This window comes from Nicotiana sylvestris, chromosome 6, assembly GCF_000393655.2.
Source record: "Nicotiana sylvestris chromosome 6, ASM39365v2, whole genome shotgun sequence".
NCBI classification, from domain to species: domain Eukaryota; kingdom Viridiplantae; phylum Streptophyta; class Magnoliopsida; order Solanales; family Solanaceae; genus Nicotiana; species Nicotiana sylvestris.
The window spans coordinates 162,769,496-162,792,105 of NC_091062.1; the positions used below are offsets into that span (position 1 = coordinate 162,769,496).

Sequence of the window (22,610 nt, forward strand, 5' to 3'; positions counted from 1 at the left end):
CCTTCTTTCTTTGCAAATACCCATTTGCACCCAATTGCTTTCTTTCCCTTCGGGAGATTGGCCAATCTCCATGTATGATTCTGATGAAGGGACTGTATTTCATCATTCATGGCAATCCTCCACTTATCTTCTTCTGAACTTTGGACTGCGTCTTTATAAGTGGTAGGAACATCATCAGCTACAATTGAGGTTGCACAAGCAACTGTCTCTATGAGACGAACAGGTTTCGTTATTGTTCTTTTTGGCCTGCTGGTTGCTATTGATTCAAGTTGTTGTTGAGGTTCCTGAGTTGGAATCTCCTCTACTGGCTCTCCTTCCAGAGGGTAATCTTCATTTGTTTCCTCCTCTGCTTCTTGTGTAGGAAAAATAAATTTTCCCTCAAACTCCACTTGCTTAGAAGCACCCTCATTTTGTTTGGTATCTTCTGTTACCTTATTTACCATAGCAGATTCATCAAAGGTAACATCCCTGCTGAATACTACTTTCTTTGTCATAGGACACCATAAGCGATATCCTTTGACTCCAGAAGTAATCCCCATAAAAATAGCCTTCTTTGCCCTTGGATCCAATTTTGACTCTGTCACATGATAATATGCAGTTGAGCCAAATACGTGCAAAGAGTCATAATCTACAGCAGGCTTTCCATACCATTTTTCAAATGGTGTCTTGCCATCAATAGCAGTAGATGGTAGACGATTAATGAGGTGGCATGCATATGTAACTGCCTCAGCCCAAAATTCTTTGCCCAAGCCAGCATTGGATACCATACATTGTACCTTCTCCAGCAAGGTCTGGTTCATACGTTCTGCCACTCTATTCTGTTGTGGTGTATGTCTAACAGTGAAGTGTCGGACGATGCCATCATTTTCACAGACCTTATTGAAATAATCATTTTTGTATTCACCTTCATTGTCCGTGAGAATACACTTGATCCTCCTGCCTGTTTGATTCTCCACCATCGTCTTCCATTTGAGAAAAATTCCCAATATTTCATCTTTGTTCTTCATTGTATACACCCATACTTTTCGGGAAAAATCATCAACAAAGGTTACAAAATAGTGCTTCCCACCCAATGAAGGTGTTTTGGAAGGACCCCAAACATCAGAGTGTACATAATCTAAAATGCCTTTAGTATTATGGATTGTTGTACCAAATTTAACCCTTGTTTGTTTCCCTTTGACACAATGCTTGCAAAACTCCAAGTTGCAAGCCTTTACTCCTTTTAACAATCCTTGATCTGATAAAGTTTTCAAGGATTTTCTTCCAGCATGTCCCAAGCGCATGTGCCATAGCCTGGTTGCTTCTGCCTCTTTTTCGTCACTGGATGTTACTATCGCTATCCCAATAACTGTACTACCGCGATAACGGTACATGTTATTGTTCTTCCGATTGGCCTTCATTACCACTAGTGCACCAGAGCATACTCTCATCACTCCATTTTCTGCAATGATTTTGAACCCTTTTGATTCTAGGGCTCCCACAGAGATGAGATTTTTCTTCAAACCCGGTACATATAGAATATCTATTAATGTTCTGATCATGGTTCCTTAATCGTATTGAACCAATGTCATATGAGGTAAGAGGGCTGTTATCTGCTGTGTGGATGACTCCATATTCTCCTTCTTGAAAATCCACGAACCAGTCCCTGTTGGGACACATATGATAGCTACAAGCCGAGTCCATCAACCATATGTCTGATAATGTTGATGGCTCTGTTGTAACTAATGAGAAGTCTGAATCATCACCATCAGCTACATTTGAATCCATAATGGCCTTTACATTATTATGTTTGGCCTTATTCTTCAACTCCGGACAGTCTTTCTTCCAGTGCCCCTTTTCTCGACAAAAGGCACATTCATCTTTGCTGGGTCTAAATCTTGACTTGGATCTTCCTTTCTTTGTCCTCGTTTGATTTTGAGGACGACCCCTCACAACCAGTGCTTCTCCTTCTCCGCCCTTCTGTTTATCTCCCTTTCTTTGTTCATAGTTGTACAAAGCCGAACAAACTTCTCTGAGAGAAATTTCGTCATTTCCATGGAGTAGAGTAGTTTCAAGGTGCTCGTACTCATTAGGAAGTGACCCCAACAACATCAAGGCCAAGTCACCATCATCAAAAGTTGCATCCATATTTTGCAAATCTGTGACAAACTTATTGAAACTGGTGATATGTTCATTTATCGTGGTACCGGGAACATAGGTGAAGCGAAACAGTCTCTTCTTCATGTACAATTTATTTTGACTGTTTTTCTTCAAAAATTTATCCTCCAGTGCTTTCTATAATTTACTTGCAGAAGTTTCCTTTGTGTATGAATATTTCTGCTCTCTAGCAAGGTAGGATCGAATGGTACCGCAAACAACACAGTTGATAATTCTCCAATCTTCTTCTCCAATAACATCTGGTCTTTTTTCTTCAATGGCAAGATCTAGCCTTGTTGAAAAAGGACGTCTAGAACCTCACCTTGCCACATCCCAAAATGTCCTGACCCGTCAAAAATTTCTACCGCAAATTGTACATTTGACACAATTCTTGTCATAAGCGAAGATGCCAATGATGACGTATTGTTGACACTTGATGTAGATTCTTCTTGTTTATTGTCTCCCATCTTTGACACAAATATTATTTAATAATTGACAACACAAATCAAGATTATTTCTTTTCTGGTGTGGAAGATCAGACTAAGCTGCAACCACAGAGCATACTCAGACAGAACCTTGACTCAGTTACCAAGATAAATCTTTTCTGATGTGGAAGATCAGACATCCAGCTAAGGTACTGTCTAAGTATGCTCTGTGGTTGCAGCATAGTCTGATCTTCCACATCAGAAAAGATTTATCTTGGTAACTGAGTCAATGTTCTGTCTGAGTATGCTCTGTGGTTGCAGCTTAGTCTGATCTTCCACACCAGAAAGGAAATAATTTTGATTTATGTCGTCAGCTATTAAATAATATTTGTGTCAAAGATGGGAAACAATAAACAAGAATAATCTACATCAAGTGTCAACAATATGTCATCATTGGCATCTTCGCTTATGACAAGAATTGTGTCAAATGCAAAATTTGCGGTAGAAATTTTTGACGGGTCAGGACATTTTGGGATGTGGTAAGCCGGGGTTCTAGACGTCCTTTTTCAACAATAGTAATCTCAAACAAAGACTAATGGAGCTACAACTAAGAAGAAGAAAGAGAGATGGAGAAGAAAGAAACCTGAAAATGGAGAAATAACCAGAAAGTGGGAACAGAGGAAAAAGAAAAAGTAAAGGAAAAAATAAGAAAAATGGAGAAATAACCAGAATTTGGGCAAATTTTTACTTCCACGTGCATTGATTGCATGCAAAATACTAAAGGTGCCCCGTCATCTCTAAGGGAGATAGTTATTATTCTTTGAACAAATATAAGAAGGTCATAGAACGCTCGCAAAGTTTGAGGGTGTAACTGAAAAAGTAAAATAACCCTAGAGAATAATTATGTATTATCCCAAATTTTTTGCATCAAGAGAATCTGCTTTCAAGGAATCTTACTGCAATCACCGATCTTACCAAACTACAGTATAATTTTTTTTAACACCTAGCCGAGTAATTGACAAGATTGTGAACTCAATAGCTGTTTTGTTCAGTCGAAGCATATACTCCCTCCGGTCCACCATAAGTGACCAATTTGGGCACGTTCATTAAGTAAATACTAAATTCTAAAAATAGTTAGTGTGACTAAAATACCCTTAACTAAATATTGCAGCATAATTTAATGTGAGGAGTAAAAGACTTTTTAGGGATACGTACATAAGGGTAATTTAAAAAAAAACAAATTGAATATTTTCTTGATTATATAAATGGACACTTATTTTGGACCAGAATAAAAAAGATCACTTATTGTGGACCGGAGGGAGTAGCATTTTTGGGACCTCAAAATTTGTCAGAAATACTACCCGTTTTTCCGATTTTTTTTTCAAACAACTTATTTGTCCATGAAATTTTACAAGTTTTTTGAAAAACTTTCGAAAATGAATATTTCAGAAACCAAAAAGTGATTGAGATGCATGTCCAAATATCAGTTTTCAACTCAACTCCAAATACTACTTTTTTTTCAAAAATTACAATTTTTATGTCCAAAGCATACTAAATTTTATCACAAAGAATTCGGAAACTTGAAGAAAGATTCCAGGGACTATGCCAGGAGCAGCATGTGTTTATTATTGCACGTGTCACACTTCATATTCACAAAAGGTTTAAACTAATCAGGAAAAGAGGGGAAAAAAACAGACAAGAGACGCTTATTTACTGTTAAGGCGAGTCCATCACATCATTGTAGAATATCATCCTTAACGATGAACCAATTAGTGACTGAAACAAATCAGAAAGTTTTCAATTCGATGTCGTCAACTGAACCAGGATGGGGGGATACACAAATTGTAGAATATCAACACTCGTTTATGCTAATCTAATGAATACATAACGTGTACCTACACATACATTGTTATCACTAAACCATAGTTAATATATACATATTCTCACTTCTATATATCATTTAAGCATAGTAAGTTAATATAGTCTTGTGTATACGAGAAGTTAGAGATCTGGCATCTATCATTGCCATTACAGCAATCTTTTTAGCTTTTCTCCCATTGATGACAAATACCATAAGTTCATCTGTGAGACTGTGACTTTCACAAAAGGAGAATCTCATGAAGAGGCATCTCTAACTAATAAGTTATAACAATGCACACACACAAGTGTGTGTGTGTGTGTGTGAGAGAGAGATTGCACAAAGGGGTATTTGTTATTAGAATTAAGATTTGCCGCCACATATTTTGCATGAAATCTTGGAATAATATAAATATATAAGACGAAGCTGACTGCATGTTGTAAATGCTGAGAAGCGCAACAATCTCGTACTGAGAAAAAATCACTCCATCTTCAAGTGTTCATTGGCCTGAAAACAAAAAACGTGAAGAACAACTCAAATTATTCTCTTTAAACCAAACAATTCCATGTCCCCTTCCCACACCCTCAACGACAAATAAGAAAAGATTGATTTTGGGGGGTTCGGGGTTGGTTGGGGGGGGGGGGGGTTCAAAGGTAAACTCTGAGAGGATTGGTGTGATCAGTTGGACATTCATCAGCATATTAAAGTGTACCCTAAATTATGGTTAAATACCAAAGAGATACACCACTACTACAACAGTAGGGAAACCTTACGAAAGCAATTCAAAATTTCTCATATTTTGCATCTTTAAAGGAGATTTGAGTTATCCAACTTCTAAACACAAGATATACGATAAGACAAAATTTGTTTTGTTTCTACTAATTTAGTAGAGAGACAGGTTCAGGGGTGACAGGCAAAAAGAGCAAGGTTTGTTTTCGAAAGCGAGAGATATTACCATTCACAGCTATATAAATGTTATACATACCATAGTTTTGATGCACCTTTGTGAATTTATGGATGGCTTTTATGAGGGACCCAAATTTCATGGACTTCAAGGGCCCCATATGTCTGCAACCATAAATGAATATGAACTCAGATCCAAAACCCTTTTGTAACATGTCCTAAAAATAGTGCATGCTCCAGAAACATTAGCAAGTTGCTAATTATTAAAAAAAAGAAATTCTAACCAAGATTTGACCACAAGTGAAAAAGAAGAAGAATCAATTCAAATATGGACTAGCTTCATACTAGGAATACAAATTTAAGAGAATCTTGTAGTATCCCTTATGTTATTTAGTGACTCCAGATAATCAACAATAAAAATTTCATAATAGATGCATGGCGCGCTGTCACTGTTCAAGACTATACCACAGTGGCAGTACCTTGATAGAATCAAATCAAATGAGCTGAAGCATTATCTAGAGAGTACATCATGCCACAGATAAGCAAAAAATGGCTAAGTGTTTCAGCAGGAGTTTACTTACACAATCTCAGTGTATCGGATTCTCCATGCTGGGAACCCCATGTGACATCTCACAGGACCATAAACTAATAAAAGATCAGGCTCTCGTCCCCCATAACCTGCAGGATTGATAATTTATTCACCTTTATAGAAAGCTATTGTTTAAGTAAAGATGAAACATATTGATGAATACATCAGGCAAACAGGGGGAAGGAAGATAAATCGACAGACCTGCTGCTTGTAGAGCCTCAGACATGTCAGACTCTGTAATATTCGGTTTTCCTGGTTTAGTGCTGGCGTAATGCTTGACAAAAAGTAAATTAGCTGCTTTGGCCACGGCAGGTTTTGAATCAGCAAAAGAGACAAACTCCAGATCTACATGCTTGTGGCACAGAAGGGTATCGGCAAAAGAAACATAAAACTGTCATTAGTGCAATATTATGTAGATTTAACTTTAAGCTGAGACCCGGACGGCATTTGCCATTAAATCATTTAAACCTCATTATTCCACAGTTTTCATTTGATTTTATCACTTAGTTTGTTTTTGGCTCTTTTCACTTTGTATCCAGTATTTCTAGGTGTGCTTGGCTCTTTATCACTTCTCATTCAATCTTTCAGGTCTCTGCACTCCTCCCTTTTCATTTGTAAGATATTTATTTATAAAACTGGTTGCAAAGAGCAAAATTTTAAAAAAAGCAAAAATGACAATTGTAACTGGAACAAAGTTAGATGTCAATCACATAGAACCTACTCGAAAAAATTAACTTTCTTATGTACCAATAATCTCTTCCCCTCCACCCCCTTAACCTCACCCCATATAACAAAAAAGAGGAAAAGAACATAAACATTATATAGAGAAAAAGTGACGAGAAAATCTTAACTTATTTTGTTTATCATTTCTCATTCTTCTTTTCACGATCCAGGTTCACAGTCCATCATAATTGTGAAAATAGCACTGGTGACAATTCATGTGTTTAAAGTTGCTTCAGATTAGCATTCGGTAAAAAAGAAGAGAAATATAATTCGAAAGAAAATATTGGTCACTGTCCTAGGCACGTCAGAATATTAGGATTTAACAGACACCCTATAACTTAGAGAAACTAAAATATACTGAATGACGAGAAAGGATCTTTTGAGGGTCTTCTGTTTTTTCTCCGACTTTCCTATTTTAAGTGACATAATGAAAACTAGAGGTGGATAAAATATTCTCAGTAGGTTATCATTATTGAGCTAGTTAGAGATATCTTTAAACATAATATTTTCTAGATCCAGAAAATGTAAGAAATATATGTCATTGTAAAGGTAAAAATATTGGGCACTCCTCCCCCTTCCCAGAGCATTGCCTGTGTGCTTTTCGAGAGTCAACAGTCTAATGTTCTGAAATGAGAAAATCTCAACTCTTGTCCATTTTTAATTCCATAGCTGTCAAATTATTTGCAGAATTCAAGAAAATCATGGGGGGGAGTAAAGTTTACTATCATCCATTAATCAGATTCCTCACAGATATAACTTCTGACAGTATGCCAATTTTTTCGGAATAATTCAAGCTAGAGAGCACGTCACATAGATTTGCAGATGCCTTAATTTCCAACAAGAATCACGCTTCACTTGAATATATCAGGACTTAAAAGAAAAGAAATGAAAGTAAAGGTAAATGTGTACCAAAATGTAAAAAGTACCATAACCCATAAGTCCAAAACTACGCAGGAATTTGACAATACCTCAGGCAAGGTTCCATGATCCGATCCTTCTATGATGGATTCCTGGGACTTGTTCAATCCTTCTATAATGGCTTCCTGGGAATTTTTCAGCACTCCTACAATAAGCAACGGCTGTGGGAATCATATTTTTAGCAGAGTCTTGTAGATGCATCATAAAGCACTCGAACAAGCTGGTGATAACTTTTTGACGACCTTACCTTCTCTATCATAGAGGCAGATGCTTTTTATACCAATAGATGCAAGCCAATGCAATAATTCAAGAACTTTTGAAGTTTGGCGAGCTTCTTCGCTTTCAATCACAACAGCCAGGTATCGCACTTTATTAATGTTAATGGCATTGTAACTCTTTAGCAGCCGGCTAGAAATGAGGGTACTCTCCACTTTATGAGCTATACCCAATACAGAGTACCAAACATTGATGATCAAGTGTAGGATAAGCCAGATCAAATGAAGACCAAGGTTACCACACTGAAAAAGATGTCCAAAACCAAAAGTAAGCTAACTGCTAATATATAGATTTTAAGAAAAATGAATATTATGCTCCTCTAAACAAAGAAGGAATCTTTAAACCTATGTTGCCTAGACTCTCCAAGGATACTCCAAAAATACACTATTTTGGAGGATCCGATACGCACCCGGCGACATTTTCGAAGAGCCCTTGCAAGATAGCTTTAAACTACAATCCCCTTAAAGCTGATAGCCTAATCACCCAAGAGGCTAAAAGAGTGATTGAGGAAAGGGACTTCTACTTTATCAGCGTTTATTACTTAGAGAGCTGAAAAGCATGATGAATAACTTTTTATTCATAGCATTCTTCATTGCTTACAGGAAGAAACTGCAAACGATGGTTGGGCAGTGTTGAGTCCTTAGTAAATGAATTAGATTCAGCCATAAGGAGATTGATACATTTCATCTCTTTCATGTTTTACTGCTCGCTCTCAATGAACTTGAATGAGCTACATTGTAAAACAAGGTATCGGTTCAGTGTGACCAAAGATACTCAAAAATTAAACTCAATCCGGTAGAAGCTCAAATGTTCCGAACACCCCTTCATGGAGCATTTGACTTTGGGGTTTCTGGGAGGGGGAGAGAGGGGGGGGGGATATAATGATGGATAATGTAGGATCTTAAATCAACTTTTTACCACCAAAAATCAAATCAAATTTTCACAATATAACTCATTCATTGAGGGTTCGTAGGAAGCACTACATATCGTTGAAGGTATCCAGGTGAACTTTTAGTATGACTATCTCAAATTGACCTCCCTTTGAAATGTCTAGTACAATCAAGATTCTTATACTTATATTGAGCTAGAATTAAAAAAAAATACAGACTCAACACAATTATTTGCCAAGAGATACCTTGAATCAATATCAACGGGACAGGAACATTAACCAAAATTACGATGGCTTACCACAGATGTCCAGCTTAGAATCTTCTGCACCTCATTCCCTAGATCCATTGATCTGCAAATACTTCAAGCAAAAACAGGTGAAAATAAATAAATACCTCCAATTTCCCCCACAAACTAGTAATAGTAATTACCAACAATCACACATACAAGAAAAGATAAAGCAAAACTTAGTACTATCTGACATTAATTAAGCCAAACAAGAAAGCACCATAACAAGATGCAAAGCAACAAACTTTAGCAATTTGGGAGTGAGAAGCTCAAAAAGAACCTAACTTTGAATTATTTTTCCTCCAATAAAATAAACCCGGATGATACAAATTAATGAAAAGGGGAACTGAAATCCGAAAAAGTTTAACAGAAAGGAAAAAAACAGTGAGCAGCATAACACTTTAAAGAAAAAGGGATCCAAAGAAGAGATGAAACAGTCGCCAATGAAGACGAAAAGTAAATAAAAATTTTTGGAGAAAGAAGAGAGATATTTTAGAGGGCAATGAGAATAATACCTATATTTGGTCCTAATTTGAGGGAAGTAATGGGTGCATGATTTGATCTCAGTTCAGTTCTACCCAGAGAAACAGAAATACGTTGTTGCGGTCGCGGGAGCTTCGTCTGCCTCTCTCTAACTTGATGATGAAATTTGTACACGTGACGCAATCATCTAATTATTCAACCAATGCACGCGCACTGCTTCTCACTTGTCTCTCCCACTTCTTTTAGTTTTGTGGACAAAAGAAAAAACGTTCGAAATGTCCCTTAAATTCATCCCTCTTCCCTAATGTATAAGATGTGAAAACCAATTTTAAGCCTGCCACTTAAAAAATACTTACATTTAAGAATTAGTCAATTCACCTGACTAATTATTTTAAATTTTTGTATCCTCAAATTTTGAGCTACTACTTAAAATTGAGGACTTAAATTCAGGACAAAGGGTGTGTTTGGTATTAAGAAAAATATTTTTCAATTTTTTCATGTTTGGTTGGCTTAAATGTTTTGGAAAATATTTTTCTCATGAAATATTTTCCTTATCAAAAGAAGGGAAAATATTTTCCAAAACTCTTTTTCAACCTTCCCTACTCTATTCCTTATCCCCACCCCACATCTGCACCTACCACCCATACCCCGACCTACCCCCTCCCACCCTCATCCTAAACAGAAATACTATTAATAGTACTTTCTTTTCATGTTATAGATAAAGTATTTTTTCATTTCAACAAAGGAGTATTTTCTTTTTATGAGATAAAAAAAGTATTTTTTATTTTAACAAAAAAGTACTTTCTTTTCATGATGTAGAAAAAGTATTTTCTTTCATTTCAACAAAATGAGTACTGTTATAAATAAAGTGAATGTATGGATGTTCATTTGATCCATCTATAGATTCTATACAATGTACTACTTGGATAGATGCACCTATTAATTCCTAGGATGTATCTAGTGAGTTTTGGGTGTATCTTATATAGTATAAATAAGATATTCTTTGCCTATGGAAGAACACACAAGAAACACATTTGAATAAGATAACTTCTACATTCTCCTATACATCTTGTCTATATTACTATATTGTTCTATTTTACTCTCATTTCTTAACACGTTATCAGCATGAAGTTCTAACCAAATTTATTATCTCTAGGTTGTGTTTACTTTTATTTTTTCTTCTGAATAAGTTTTACTATGTCGAATTTATCAAAGCTGAATTTGTGGCACTTGACATCTCTGGGAATAACTATTTTCCATGGGTACTTGAAGCTGAAATTCACCTTGACGCTAAAGGTCTTGATGACACTATTAAAGAAGGAAATGAAGCATCAAGTCAGGATAAAGCGAAAGCCATGATTTTCCTTCACCATCATCTCGATGAAGGGTTAAAAAGTGAATATTTAACCTTGAAAGATCCATTTCAATTATGGACTGGTTTGAAAGAACGATATGACCACCTAAAGGCCACGGTATTGCTAAGAGTTCATCGTGAGTGGATGCACTTACGGCTGCAAGATTATAAGACCATAAGTGAATATAATTCTGCTGTATATAGAATAATTTCCCAACTAAAATTATGTGGGGAACCTATGAATGATGAGGACATGTTGGAAAAGACTCTTTCTACTTTTCATGCCTCAAATATGGTGTTACAGCAGCAATACCGTGAAAAGGGCTTTAAGAAATATTCTGAATTAATTTCATGCCTTTTGGTGGCGGAACAACATAATGCCATTTTAATGAAAAATCATGAAGCCCGCCCCACTGGATCAACTCTATTTCCAGAAGCGAATCTGGGAACGATAGATCCAAAGTTTGAAAAAAAACATAATAATTATCGTGGCCGTATAAATATATGTGGGCGTGGCAAGGGGCGAAATAATAATCGTCATGGTGGTTGTCGTTATAAACAAGAGAACAATAAGGGTTTTCAGAATAACCCTTCAAAAGGCAAAGGTAATGTTTGCCACCGATGTGGTATGAAAAATTATTGGGCACGAATTTATCGTACACCTGAACATTTTGTCAAACTTTATCAAGCATCTATAAAAGAGAAACAAAATAAACTTGAGACTCACTTGACTTTTCAAAATGATGTTGAGGCGGGCCCTATGAATAATCATGATAAAGTTGAAGCAAACCTTGCCTATAAAGATGATATTATTGAAGGTCTTGCAGATATTACTCATTAGAAGCTGGAGACTTCTTTGAGCATCATAACTGAAGATTTATTATTGAGAAAATTATAAGAATAAATGTATTTCTTTTTCTGAAGTTCATATTTTGAATAAAACTTTTTATGTTGTCGGTATTTAATTTCATAAATGTAGTTTCTTTTGTTCTTAAATTTTTCAATATTACTTATGATGTATTTTTTTCTTCTTCTTGAAGAATATGAAAACTTCCCAGTCTTCAGTTGGCCGTATGAATAATAAAGAAGAAATATGTCTTCTAGATAGTGCTACGATGCACACCATATTAAAAGATAAGAGATATTTATCTTATTTAATTATGAAAAAAGCCAATATCATAACAATATCTGGTAGTACAAAATTAATTGAGGGCTCTGGAAGAGCGACTGTATTACTACCAGGAGGAACTATATTGGCTATTAATGATAGCATTATATTGTAGTAGGTCTCAAAGAAACTTGTTGACTTTTAAAAATATTCGCCAAAATGACTATCATATTGAGACCACCAATGAAGGAAAGGTTGAATACCTTTATATTACTACAATAAAAGCAGAAAAAAATATGTGCTTGAAAAGTTTTCTGTATTTTCCTCCGAATTATACTACACTAATATTAGTGTAGTTGAATCACATGTCATATTAAACAAGGAGTTTACTAATGATTTTATTATTTGACATGACCGGTTAGGCCGTCCCGGTTATAATATGATGCGCAAAATAATTGAGAATTCACATGGTCATTCATCGAAGAACCAGAAGATTCTTCAAACTGAAGAATTCTCTTGTGCTGCATGTTCTCAAGGAAAACTGATTATTAGACTATCAGTAATTAAAGTTGGAGTTGAATCTCCTGCATTTTTGGAACGCATATATGATGATATATGTGGGCCCATACACCCTCCACGTGGACCATTCAAATATTATATAATTTTGATAGATGCATCTACAAGATGGTCACATGTGTGCTTGTTATCAACCCGCAATTTGGCCTTTGCGAGGTTACTAGCTCAATTAATAAGATTAAGAGCACAGTTTCCAGATTATGCAATTAAGACACTTCATCTTGATAATGCTGGTGAATTTACGTCCCAGGACTTTAATGATTATTGCGTACCAACTGGGATAACAATTGAGCATCCAGTTGCTCATGTTCATACTCAAAATGGTCTAGCGGAATCATTAATCAAACGCCTCCAATTAATTACTAGACCAATGCTTATGAGAAAAAAACTTTCCATTTCGGCATGGGGCCATGCTATTTTGCATGCATCAGCTCTTGTGCAGATTAGACCCACAAGTTATCATAAAGTCTTCCCAATACAATTGCCTTTTGATCAGGAGCCAAATATTTTCCATCTTAGAATATTTGGATGTGTAGTATATGTTCCAATTGCTCCACCACAACTCACAAAGATGGGACCCCAAAGAAGGTAGGGGATATATGTTGGGTACGAATCTCCTTCTATTGTAAAATATTTGGAACCTATGACTGGAGATTTATTTACGACAAGATTTGCTGATTGCCATTTTGATGAATCAGTATACCCAATATTAGGGGGAGAAAATAAGCAGTTGCAAAAAGAGATAAATTAGAATGTATTATCGCTATCTCATTTAGATCCTCGAACAAATCAGTGTGAATACGAGGTTCAAAAGATAATTTATTTGCAAAATATTGCAAATCAACTGCCAGATGTATTCACTAACCTACCAAGAGTGACTAAGTCACATATTCCAGCTGCTAATGCTCCTATTCGAATTGATGTCCCGATTGGACAATCTATAAATGCAAATGAGTCTAATCCACGCTTGAAACATGGTAGACCAATTGGTTCCAAAGATAAAAATCCTCGAAAGCGAAAAGAAGCAAATGATCTAGGAGATCATAATATGGAGGCAATTGCTCAAAAAGATCCTTGTGACATAATAAATGATAAGACCTCGGAGGAGGTCCAGGTACCTGAAAATAATATGAATGAAGAGATCTCAATAAGTTATGTCTCTACGGCAAAAAGGTGGAACCGAAATAATATTATTGTCGACAACATTTTTGATTATAATGTTACTGTTGAAATAATGCAACAAAATGAGGATCTTGAACCAAGATCTGTCGATGAATGTAGATAGAGAAATGGCTGGCCAAAATGGAATGACACTATCCAGGCAGAATTAGCATCACTTGAAAAATGTAAAGTATTCAGACGTATTGTCCGAACACCTAAAGGAATAAAGCCAGTGGGATACAAATGGGTTCTTGTGCGAAAACGAAGTGATAAAAATGAAGTGGCACGAGTTGTGGCACAAGGATTTTCACAAAGACATGGCATTGATTATATGGAGACATATTCTCCTGTGGTGGATGCGATCACTTTCAGGTATCTTATAAATTTGGCAGTCGATGAAAAACTTGATATGCGTCTTGTGGATGTTGTCACAGCCTATTTGTATGGCACATTAGACAACAAAATTTATATGAAAATCCCTGAAGGGCTTAAAGTTCCTTAAACTAATAAAAGTTTTCGGGAAACTTGTTCAATAAAGCTTCAAATTTTTTTATACGGATTGAAACAATCAGGGCGAATGTGGTATAATCGCCTAAGTGAGTATTTGCTGAAAGAAGGGTATAAGAATGATCTAATTTGTTCTTGTGTATTTATAAAAAATTCTGGATCAGAATTTGTTATAATCGATGTGTATACTGATGATCTAAATATCATTGGAACTCCTAGGGAGCTTCCAAAAGCAGTAAACTGTTTGAAAATGAGTTTGAAATGAAAAATCTGGAAAGACAAAATTTTGTCTTGGTCTATAAATGAAAGATGGAATTTTTTGTCCATCAATCAACTTATACCAAAAAGATCCTAAAGCGTTTTTATATGGATAAAGCACATCCATTGAGTACCTCGATGGTTGTGAGACCACTTGATATAAATAAAGATTCATTCCGACCTCATAAAATGATGGAGAGCTTCTTGGTGATGAAACTCCATATCTTAGTGCAATTGGGGCACTAATGTATCTTGCAAATAATACTCGACCAGATATAACTTTTGCAGTAAGTTTATTAGCAAGATTTAGTTCCTTTCCAACAACAAGACACTAGAATGGTGTTAAGCATATTTTTAGATACCTCCGAAGGACTATTGATATGGGATTATTTTATTCTTATGAATTCGATTCACAGTTGATTGATTATGCAGATCCAGGTTATTTGTCTGACCCACATAAAGCCCGATCTTAAACATGCTATCTATTTACTTGTGGGGGTACAACTATTTAATGGCGTTCAAAAAAATAAACTTTAGCTGCTACATCTTCCAATCATGCAGAGATAATAGCTATTCATGAAGCTAGTCGAGAATGTGTATGGTTGAGATCAGTGACTCAACTTATTCAACAATTGTGTGGTCTTTCTTTAAAAATGAAGATTCCAACGATATTGTATGAAGACAATGCTGCTTGCATAACTCAACTTAAAGAGGATATATCAAAGGAGACAGAACAAAGACCAAAGTTCTTTTTCACACATGATCTTAAGTAAAATGGTGAGATAGATGTTCAACAAATCCATTTAAGTGACAATCTAGCAGATTTATTTACTAAGGCATAACCAACATCAACATTTGAGAAGCTGAGACATAAGATTGGAATGCGTCGCCTCCGAGATATCAAATAAAGCTTTCATTAGGGGGAGTATAATATGCGTTGTACTCTTTTTTCCTTAACCAAGGTTTTGTCCCAAGTGGGGTTTCCTGGTAAGGTTTTTAATGAGGCAGCATGCAATGCGTATTACAAGATATGTGTACTCTTTTTCCTTCACTGGGATTTTTCCCATTGGGTTTTTTCTAGTAAGGTTCTAACGAGGCAAATTATCTTTGTATATGGTTAAAATCAAGGAGTCCGATTTCGAAGTCTTGGATTAGGCTATGAGTTCGAGTTCGGGCGACTCGAAGTAGAGGCCGGACCAGGCTGAAAGACACACACCTCGAGGAAGCAGATCGAAGGCTTAGCACGACCTACATAGAGGGCAGTACATTCTCAAGGACAATCAAGAAAGAGCGGAAATTTCTCAAGGACATGTGGATCAGGGCATGAATTAAAGGATAAGATTTGTACGAAATGGTACAGGTCCGTACTAGGTTGTTATAAACCTGTACCAATAGAACTCTTTACCTTTATGAGTAATGTACTATATTGGGGTTTTTTCCTCCTATATAAAGGGGACCCCAATCATTTTGTAAGGATCAGATTATTCACACAATAGAACATTCTATTCTTCTCTTGTTTAACGTGCTCAACAATTATTCTCCAGCTTTATTGCCTTTACTTTATTATTCATACTTTATTGGTCTTAGCTGACCTCGAGGTCCCGGGATAACCGAGCTCGGGGACCCTACTGTTTCAACAACATTGATTTGGTCTATTATTTCTTCTTACATAAGCTCAATATTACTTGTATAATCACTTGTATTAGAATATATCACGTATCTTTAAAATCACTAAATATCTTTAATTGTTACTCATATTTTTCGAGGTAAACAGTTTGGCGCCCACCGTGGGGCTAAAAATAGTAGTGATTATTTTAGTGCTAGTTTTCTAATAACACACGTTATTCTTCACATTTTTTCTTGTCAAAGATTTTTTGATTTCAGGCTTAATCATGTCTAGCACGCAGAATGCACCCATTCACGAGGATGAAGGTCTAAGAGAAAACAACAAAATAGGGGCCGGTTTCCACCCATAAACCCTGGGGGAGTGCCTAACGTGGAGCCAGTTGATATCAGCTCACACACCACTCTAAACACGGATGCAGGCACAGACCCCCATAAGGAATGTACATAGGGAAGCCCAGGCCGGAGGCCAGGAAACCCGAGGACTGGAAGAAGGAGGATTCAACTTCCAAGTGATATTCGAGATGTTGCAAGCTTAGCAAGTCGCCATCGCTCAACTCCAAAGTCATAACAAAACTCCTAACACCGCCGAACCAGTAAACGCACAGCACGAACCAGTGCTCGAGAGGCCCGATGAAAGTGGCTCGGGGACTGACCCTACAATTATGAAAATGCTCAAGGAACTGACTAAAAGAATCGAGTGAGGATAAAAGAGGATAGAAGACAACGATAAAAAGGTGGAAACTTACAACTCCCCGGTGGACCAAATACCGGGAGCACCTCCAGTTTTGAAGGGTCTAGATGCTAAAAAATTTATACAAAAACCTTTCCCCCCAAGGCGACTCCGATGCCCATTCCCAAGAAGTTTCGCATGCCCAATATACCAAAGTACAATGGAACAACTGACCCTAATGAAAATATTACATCATACACTTGTTGAATCAAAGGTAATGACTTGAACGATGATGAAATCGAGTCACTATTGTTAAATAATTTTGGGGAAACATTATCAAGATGAGCTATGATCTGGTATCACAACTTAGCTCCTAACTCCATTGACTCATTTGCAATGTCGTCGGATGCCTTCGTAAAATCACACACCGGGGCCATAAAGGTGGCCACGAGAAAATCGGACATCTTCAAAATAAAACAAGGAGATGACGAGATTCTAAGGGAGTTCGTGTCTCGGTTTCAGATGGAAGGGATGGAATTACCCCCGGTCTCCGATGACTGGGCAGTCCAGGCCTTTATGCAAGATTTGAATGAAAAAAGCTCGATAGCATCTCGACAACTAAACTAGAACTTGATCGAGTACCCAGCTGTGACATGGTCGGATGTGCACAATCGATATTAGTCAAAAATTAGGGTCGAGAATGACCAATTGGGAGCCCCCTCGGGCTTAGTTCACCTAAATAGATTCGCAGTGAAGCCCCCGAGGGACACAAACCGGGAATCAAGATTCAACAAGGAAAGATATCAACCGTACGTCGAAGACACAAGGAATATTTCAAAGCGTAATGCACCTCAGAATGATCGAAGAGTAGATCGAGGCCAAAGCTCCTGGGGATTCATGGGTAAAATCGGGTCTGATAGGCGCTCAGGACCAGTAGAGGCTCCCAAGTTATTAGAATGCAACTTCAGTGTCGAAGCCTCAAATATCGTCTCAGCCATTGGCAAAATTAAAGATACTAGATGGCCCAAGCCCATACAGACAGATCCTTCTTAGAGAAACTCCGATGTAATGTGCAAGTACCATGGTACTCACGGGCATAAGACCGAGGATTGTAGATAGCTTAGATAGGAGGTAGCTCGGTTGTTCAACGAAGGACACCTTTGTGAATTTCTCAGTGACCGGGCCAAAAACCATTTCCGAGAAAGAGATGCAAACAGGAAGAATGAACCCGAAAAACCTCAACATGTCATTCACATGATCATCGGTGGAGCCGATGTCCCACATGGACCTACATTCAAAAGTACTAAAGTATCCATCACAAAGGAAAAATGGACTCAAAGCTATGTGCCCGAGGACGCTCTATCATTCTGTGACAAGGAAGCAGAAGACGCATCCTAGCCTCACAACGACTCCCTGGTAATCTCTATCCTTCTGAATAAAATTCAGGTTAAGCGTATTCTAGTGGATCCAGGTAGCTCGGCGAACATAATCAGATCGAGGGTCATGAAATAACTCAGCCTGCAAGATCAGATTGTACCTACATCTCGGGTGCTGAATGACATCAACATGGCAAGTGAAACAACGAGGGGAGAAATTATCTTGCCTATAAATGTAGCCGGGACCATACAAGACACCAGGTTCCATGTCATCGAAGGTGACATGAGGTATAACGCACTCCTCGAAGGCCATGGATACACAATATGAGGGCAGTGCCTTCGACTCTCCATCAAATGATGAAGTTCCCGACAGAGGAAGGAGTGAAAACAGTCCACAGAGAGCAGCATGCTGCAAAAGAGATGTTTGCAATCGAGGAAGTGGTGCCGATACCAGAACCCTTGACCTCGAAGACATAGACCTCCAAAGGTAAACAAGTGGCTAAGTAGTAGTTATAACTTCGAGCCTAGACGGAAGCGGAATAATAGGTAATCGAAGGTGAAGAAAGGAATTCCCCAGATCCTCGAACCCTCGTTGTTCCCGAAAGGCCCGATGCTACCAAGACAACCACTGAAAATAAAGGTATACCTGGGAATGGGATTAATCCCCACTCTAAGGAGAAAACTCATTTAGTTTCATATTGATAATATAGTCGCATTGCTTCACCCCGTTTAAATATGACAGGGATTTTGCTCGAATGATAAACAGGTAAAATAATTAAAGCTTATATTAATGATATGACCGGATAAGTCCCTGTGCACAGAGGACCACTTTAAATCATGTGCAGGAAATAATCAACATATCGAGGCAATACGACACGAAGCTGAACCTAGAGAAGTGTTCCCTCGAAGTTGGTGCGGCTAAGTTTCTCGACCTTCTTGGTATCAAATCGGGGCATCAAAATCATCCCTGACTAGGTCAAGGCTTTCTAAGAGGTCATGATCGCGGATAGCAAGACCTTGGAGTCATTGATAAAGGTTCTCACAGGCTCGGCACAATGGAAGCTCTCAAAGGCTCGTGATCTCGAGAATACCCCTTCCTGCACAGAGGCTGTAGGTCGTAAAACATGTGTTGCACTCTTTTTCCCTTAGCTCAGATTTTGTCCCAAATAGGTTTTACCAGCAAGGTTTTTAATGAGGCAACACTTATATGCTACCCGAGGAACGATCAACAAGTATTCAACGCTTCTTTTCAATCAACCTCGAATACTGGGGGGCATCACCCTCGGAGGTTACATTTATGGGAAAGATTTTTCACGCTTAATAGGGCCTCGATAGAACTTTGTAGTGGGCCAAACGGGCAAAACGAACCGTGTCCATATAGAATAGTCGAGCTTCGGCAACAAAACATGTACGCATGTATCGACTATTTGAAGAAGCACTCAGGTTATATCAAAAACACTTTGTGTCTCATACAAGCTCTACACTTACAATCCTATGGGAAATGGCTTAAAAGACAAAACATAGAAGCACCCCGAATACTAGGGGATTGCCACCAAAATTCGAATTAATAAGACCTCAAAGAGGCACCCCTTCAAAACAAAGGCCAAGGCCAAGGCCAATATTCTCGGGGTTTAACTTCTCGAACAAGTTCGGAAAGATATCGGGAAATAAGTCCAAGCGGCATACCCAAAGGCTACGACCATACTAAAGATGACGGTCATATAAAGGCTACGGCCAAATAAAAGACTACTGTCATATAAAGGCTACGGCTAAAAAAAGTGGCTCCGAGATGTCTGACTTGCATTATAAATTAAAAGGCCTTCAAACACTTTGTAAAAACCGGTTAAATCAGGATACCCTCGGCAAAAGCTAAATACTAAGGGCTTCGATAAATTCAGCCTCGAAAATTCTAAGGGTTTCGATAACATCGTCCCTGGGAAACACCCCAAGAGGTATTCGATTATGTTTACATAAACAAACCACTAATAAGGTTCCGATATGTTGGACCTTCGAAAAACCTACGAGTGCAAAAAACACATGCTAAGGCATAATTAAATTTTCACTAAGTCTTTTAAGCCGAAATGAGGGAAAAAATATATAGCCATTCTAAGAGGCCGAATCGGCCTAACTTAAAGAGCCTAATGGCCAACTTAAGAGCCTAAGGGCCAACTTAAAGAGCCTAAGTGCCAATATGTAAGAGCCTAAGGGCCAATAGATAAGAGCCTAAGGGCCAATATATAAGAGCCTAAGGGTCGATATGTAAGAGCCTAAGGGCCAACTTTGAAAAGCTTAAGAGCCAAAAACTTATGGTTCGAGACTCCGCTCTCGCTTCAATCCGAACTCAAGGTTCACAATATTCCGAGCTTCTCAAGGTTCACAATATCCCGAGCTTACTTTGAATCGATTTAAACTTAGCTCGAAGATTATTATATCTATCGATAAATATCTAAGGGTCTATAACACCCCGAACCCTAAACCAATCCTCGAACCAGTCATTCAAATGAAGTTTTCCATAAATAAAGGCAATGTCGAATACAGGCCATGTTAAAACCAGCACTAGCCAAAGACGAGATAAAAGTTTCCCTCGTATTTCCAAAAGATAATTATAGGGAATATTTACACAAGGGAGGCCTACAAGAAAACAAAATAAAATAACCTAAAAACTACTTCGGGGTCATATCCTTAACAACTGCATCTTCAGGAGTCACATCTTGGGAAGCCTCATCCTCGGTGGCTTCATCCCCATCTCTTTAACCCTTAGAGACACTGGCTGAATCATCCTCATCGGAAAACAGAGCGGCCGCCTCTTCTTCCAAAACCTTCTCCGCTTCAATATCGGTTGAAAGATTGAAGCCGCGAGCATGTATCTCCTCAAGGATCATCCTCCGGGATTGTCGCCTAGCATGATCAAAGGAACTTGTTAACTTAGCCTCCGCCATAGAAGAAGTCTCCCTTGCTCGGGCATTAGCAGCTTCGGCATCAGCTCAATACGAAGCCATAATGGCCGCAACATCAGATTTGGCCTTGGCCAGCTCAACATCAGATCTGGTTTTAAGCTCCTCGATTTCAAGGGCCCGAGCTAGGCTCTCCTCCTTCATACCTTGAAGCTGGTGTTCGAGCGAAGCTAACTACTCTCTTAGAGTTTTCTTCTCGAAGGCGAGATTGTCCATACCTTGCCTCAACCCTAGGATCTCGTTTTCTTTCATCTTAAGCTCCTCCCGAAGCTGCGCATCCAAGTTGGCTTTATGATGAAACTGCAAAAATTAAAAGTATCAGTCGCCAATATAAACTAGTGCATAACAAACCCTCGAGGGTTGTGTTACCTTTTCAACATACTCGACCCGTCCTTGGCATGCCTGCATCAACTCAACTCAGAGATCGTGGACTCCAACTCTTTTTTAGTATAAGGCTTTAACGACGTCCCTCTCCTCCAAAGTCTTCTTAAGCTCGGCCTTGCACTGAGCAAGATCATCTCGGGACTTGGAAAATTTCCTTTTATGGAGCACTACATCCTTCATAAAAAAGAAGGAAATTTAGATTTGGAACAACTAAAATAAAGGCGCAGGAAATAGAAAACTCGCTTGTTTAAAGAGTCTACGTGCCTCATTAAAAATGAAAGAAGCATCGGGGTCTGGGCCATCATCAAGCTCTGCAAGACAGTCTTGAAAGATGTAATGCCCTTCATGGTTTACTCCCACTCACGAAAATCTCATATTCGCAGCCTTTTGGATTTGCCCCTCGGAAAACGCAGGGCCAGGGGGAGAATCGTCCACGTTGATCACCCCGAGTGATCCACTCGAGCCATTCTCTTTTATTTGAAGAGGCTCGGGGTCAGGACGTTTGACCTCTCCCTCATAATAGTCTCCTAAACGAGGCACCTTCTTTTTGGACGATGGTTCGGGGACTTTGTTTGAATTCCTTTCGGAGACTTCCTCAACTCTGGAGTGGGCCTCATCAGCCGCCGCTGGTTTGGTAGGCTTCGAAACCTCAACATTCTTTCTTTTACGATTTATCAACAGGCAATCGTCATCTTCTTCTTCCTCCTGGTCCCGAAGGCGTTGGGACCTTTCTGAAGATAAGGCTGTTACATCGGCCTTATGCTTTCGAGCCAAGCTTTACTTTGGCTTCAGGGGATTTTCGGATGACTCTCTCCTCTTTTTTCTTTCTTTGGGAGGCTTCGGATCCTCCACTTCACCAGCTAGGGCCGACCTCAATTCAACGGTGTCTCCAAGACCTACTGAAATCAAGATCAGTATCCCGTAACAAAAACACTGAAAAACAAATAAAAGAACTCACCATGGGTTTTTTCCTCCCATCGACCCTTAGCTATATCTCGCTAGCAACGCTTCGAGTAAGAGGAGGCGGAGGCCAGCTTTCAGACCTAGCCCTCGAGGTCCGGGACCCCGCTGGGAAACCAAGCAGCTGCTATGCCATCGTAAAGAGGTTAGATCAAAGAAAAATATAAAGTCAAGAAAAAGAAAAAAAAG

The 22,610-nt window shown here is 38.3% G+C and overlaps 2 protein-coding genes across 4 annotated transcripts; one reads left to right on the forward strand and one right to left on the reverse strand.

The window, feature by feature from the left end:
• Nucleotides 1-4,754: 4,754 nt before the first annotated feature.
• On the reverse strand, nt 4,755-9,743 carry LOC104215675 (uncharacterized). Of its 3 annotated transcripts, none has more exons than XM_009765530.2 (8): nt 9,520-9,743; nt 9,017-9,077; nt 7,800-8,070; nt 7,603-7,697; nt 6,113-6,263; nt 5,904-6,000; nt 5,405-5,487; nt 4,755-4,926 (listed from the first exon to the last, which is right to left on the reverse strand). In XM_009765530.2, the coding sequence occupies exons 2-8, from the start codon at nt 9,062-9,064 to the stop codon at nt 4,919-4,921; spliced, it is 753 nt and encodes a 250-aa protein (XP_009763832.1). In that variant the 5' UTR covers nt 9,065-9,077; nt 9,520-9,743; the 3' UTR covers nt 4,755-4,918. The 3 variants fall into 3 exon arrangements, with proteins under 3 accessions (XP_009763832.1, XP_009763833.1, XP_009763831.1); XM_009765531.2 differs by having other exon boundaries at nt 9,017-9,068; nt 9,520-9,718; XM_009765529.2 differs by lacking the exon at nt 9,520-9,743 and adding an exon at nt 9,290-9,514.
• Nucleotides 9,744-10,438: 695 nt separating this feature from the next.
• LOC138871591 (uncharacterized) lies at nt 10,439-11,682 on the forward strand. Its single transcript, XM_070149476.1, has 2 exons — nt 10,439-10,447; nt 10,678-11,682. The coding sequence occupies exons 1-2, from the start codon at nt 10,439-10,441 to the stop codon at nt 11,680-11,682; spliced, it is 1,014 nt and encodes a 337-aa protein (XP_070005577.1).
• The last annotated feature ends 10,928 nt before the right edge of the window (nt 11,683-22,610 follow it).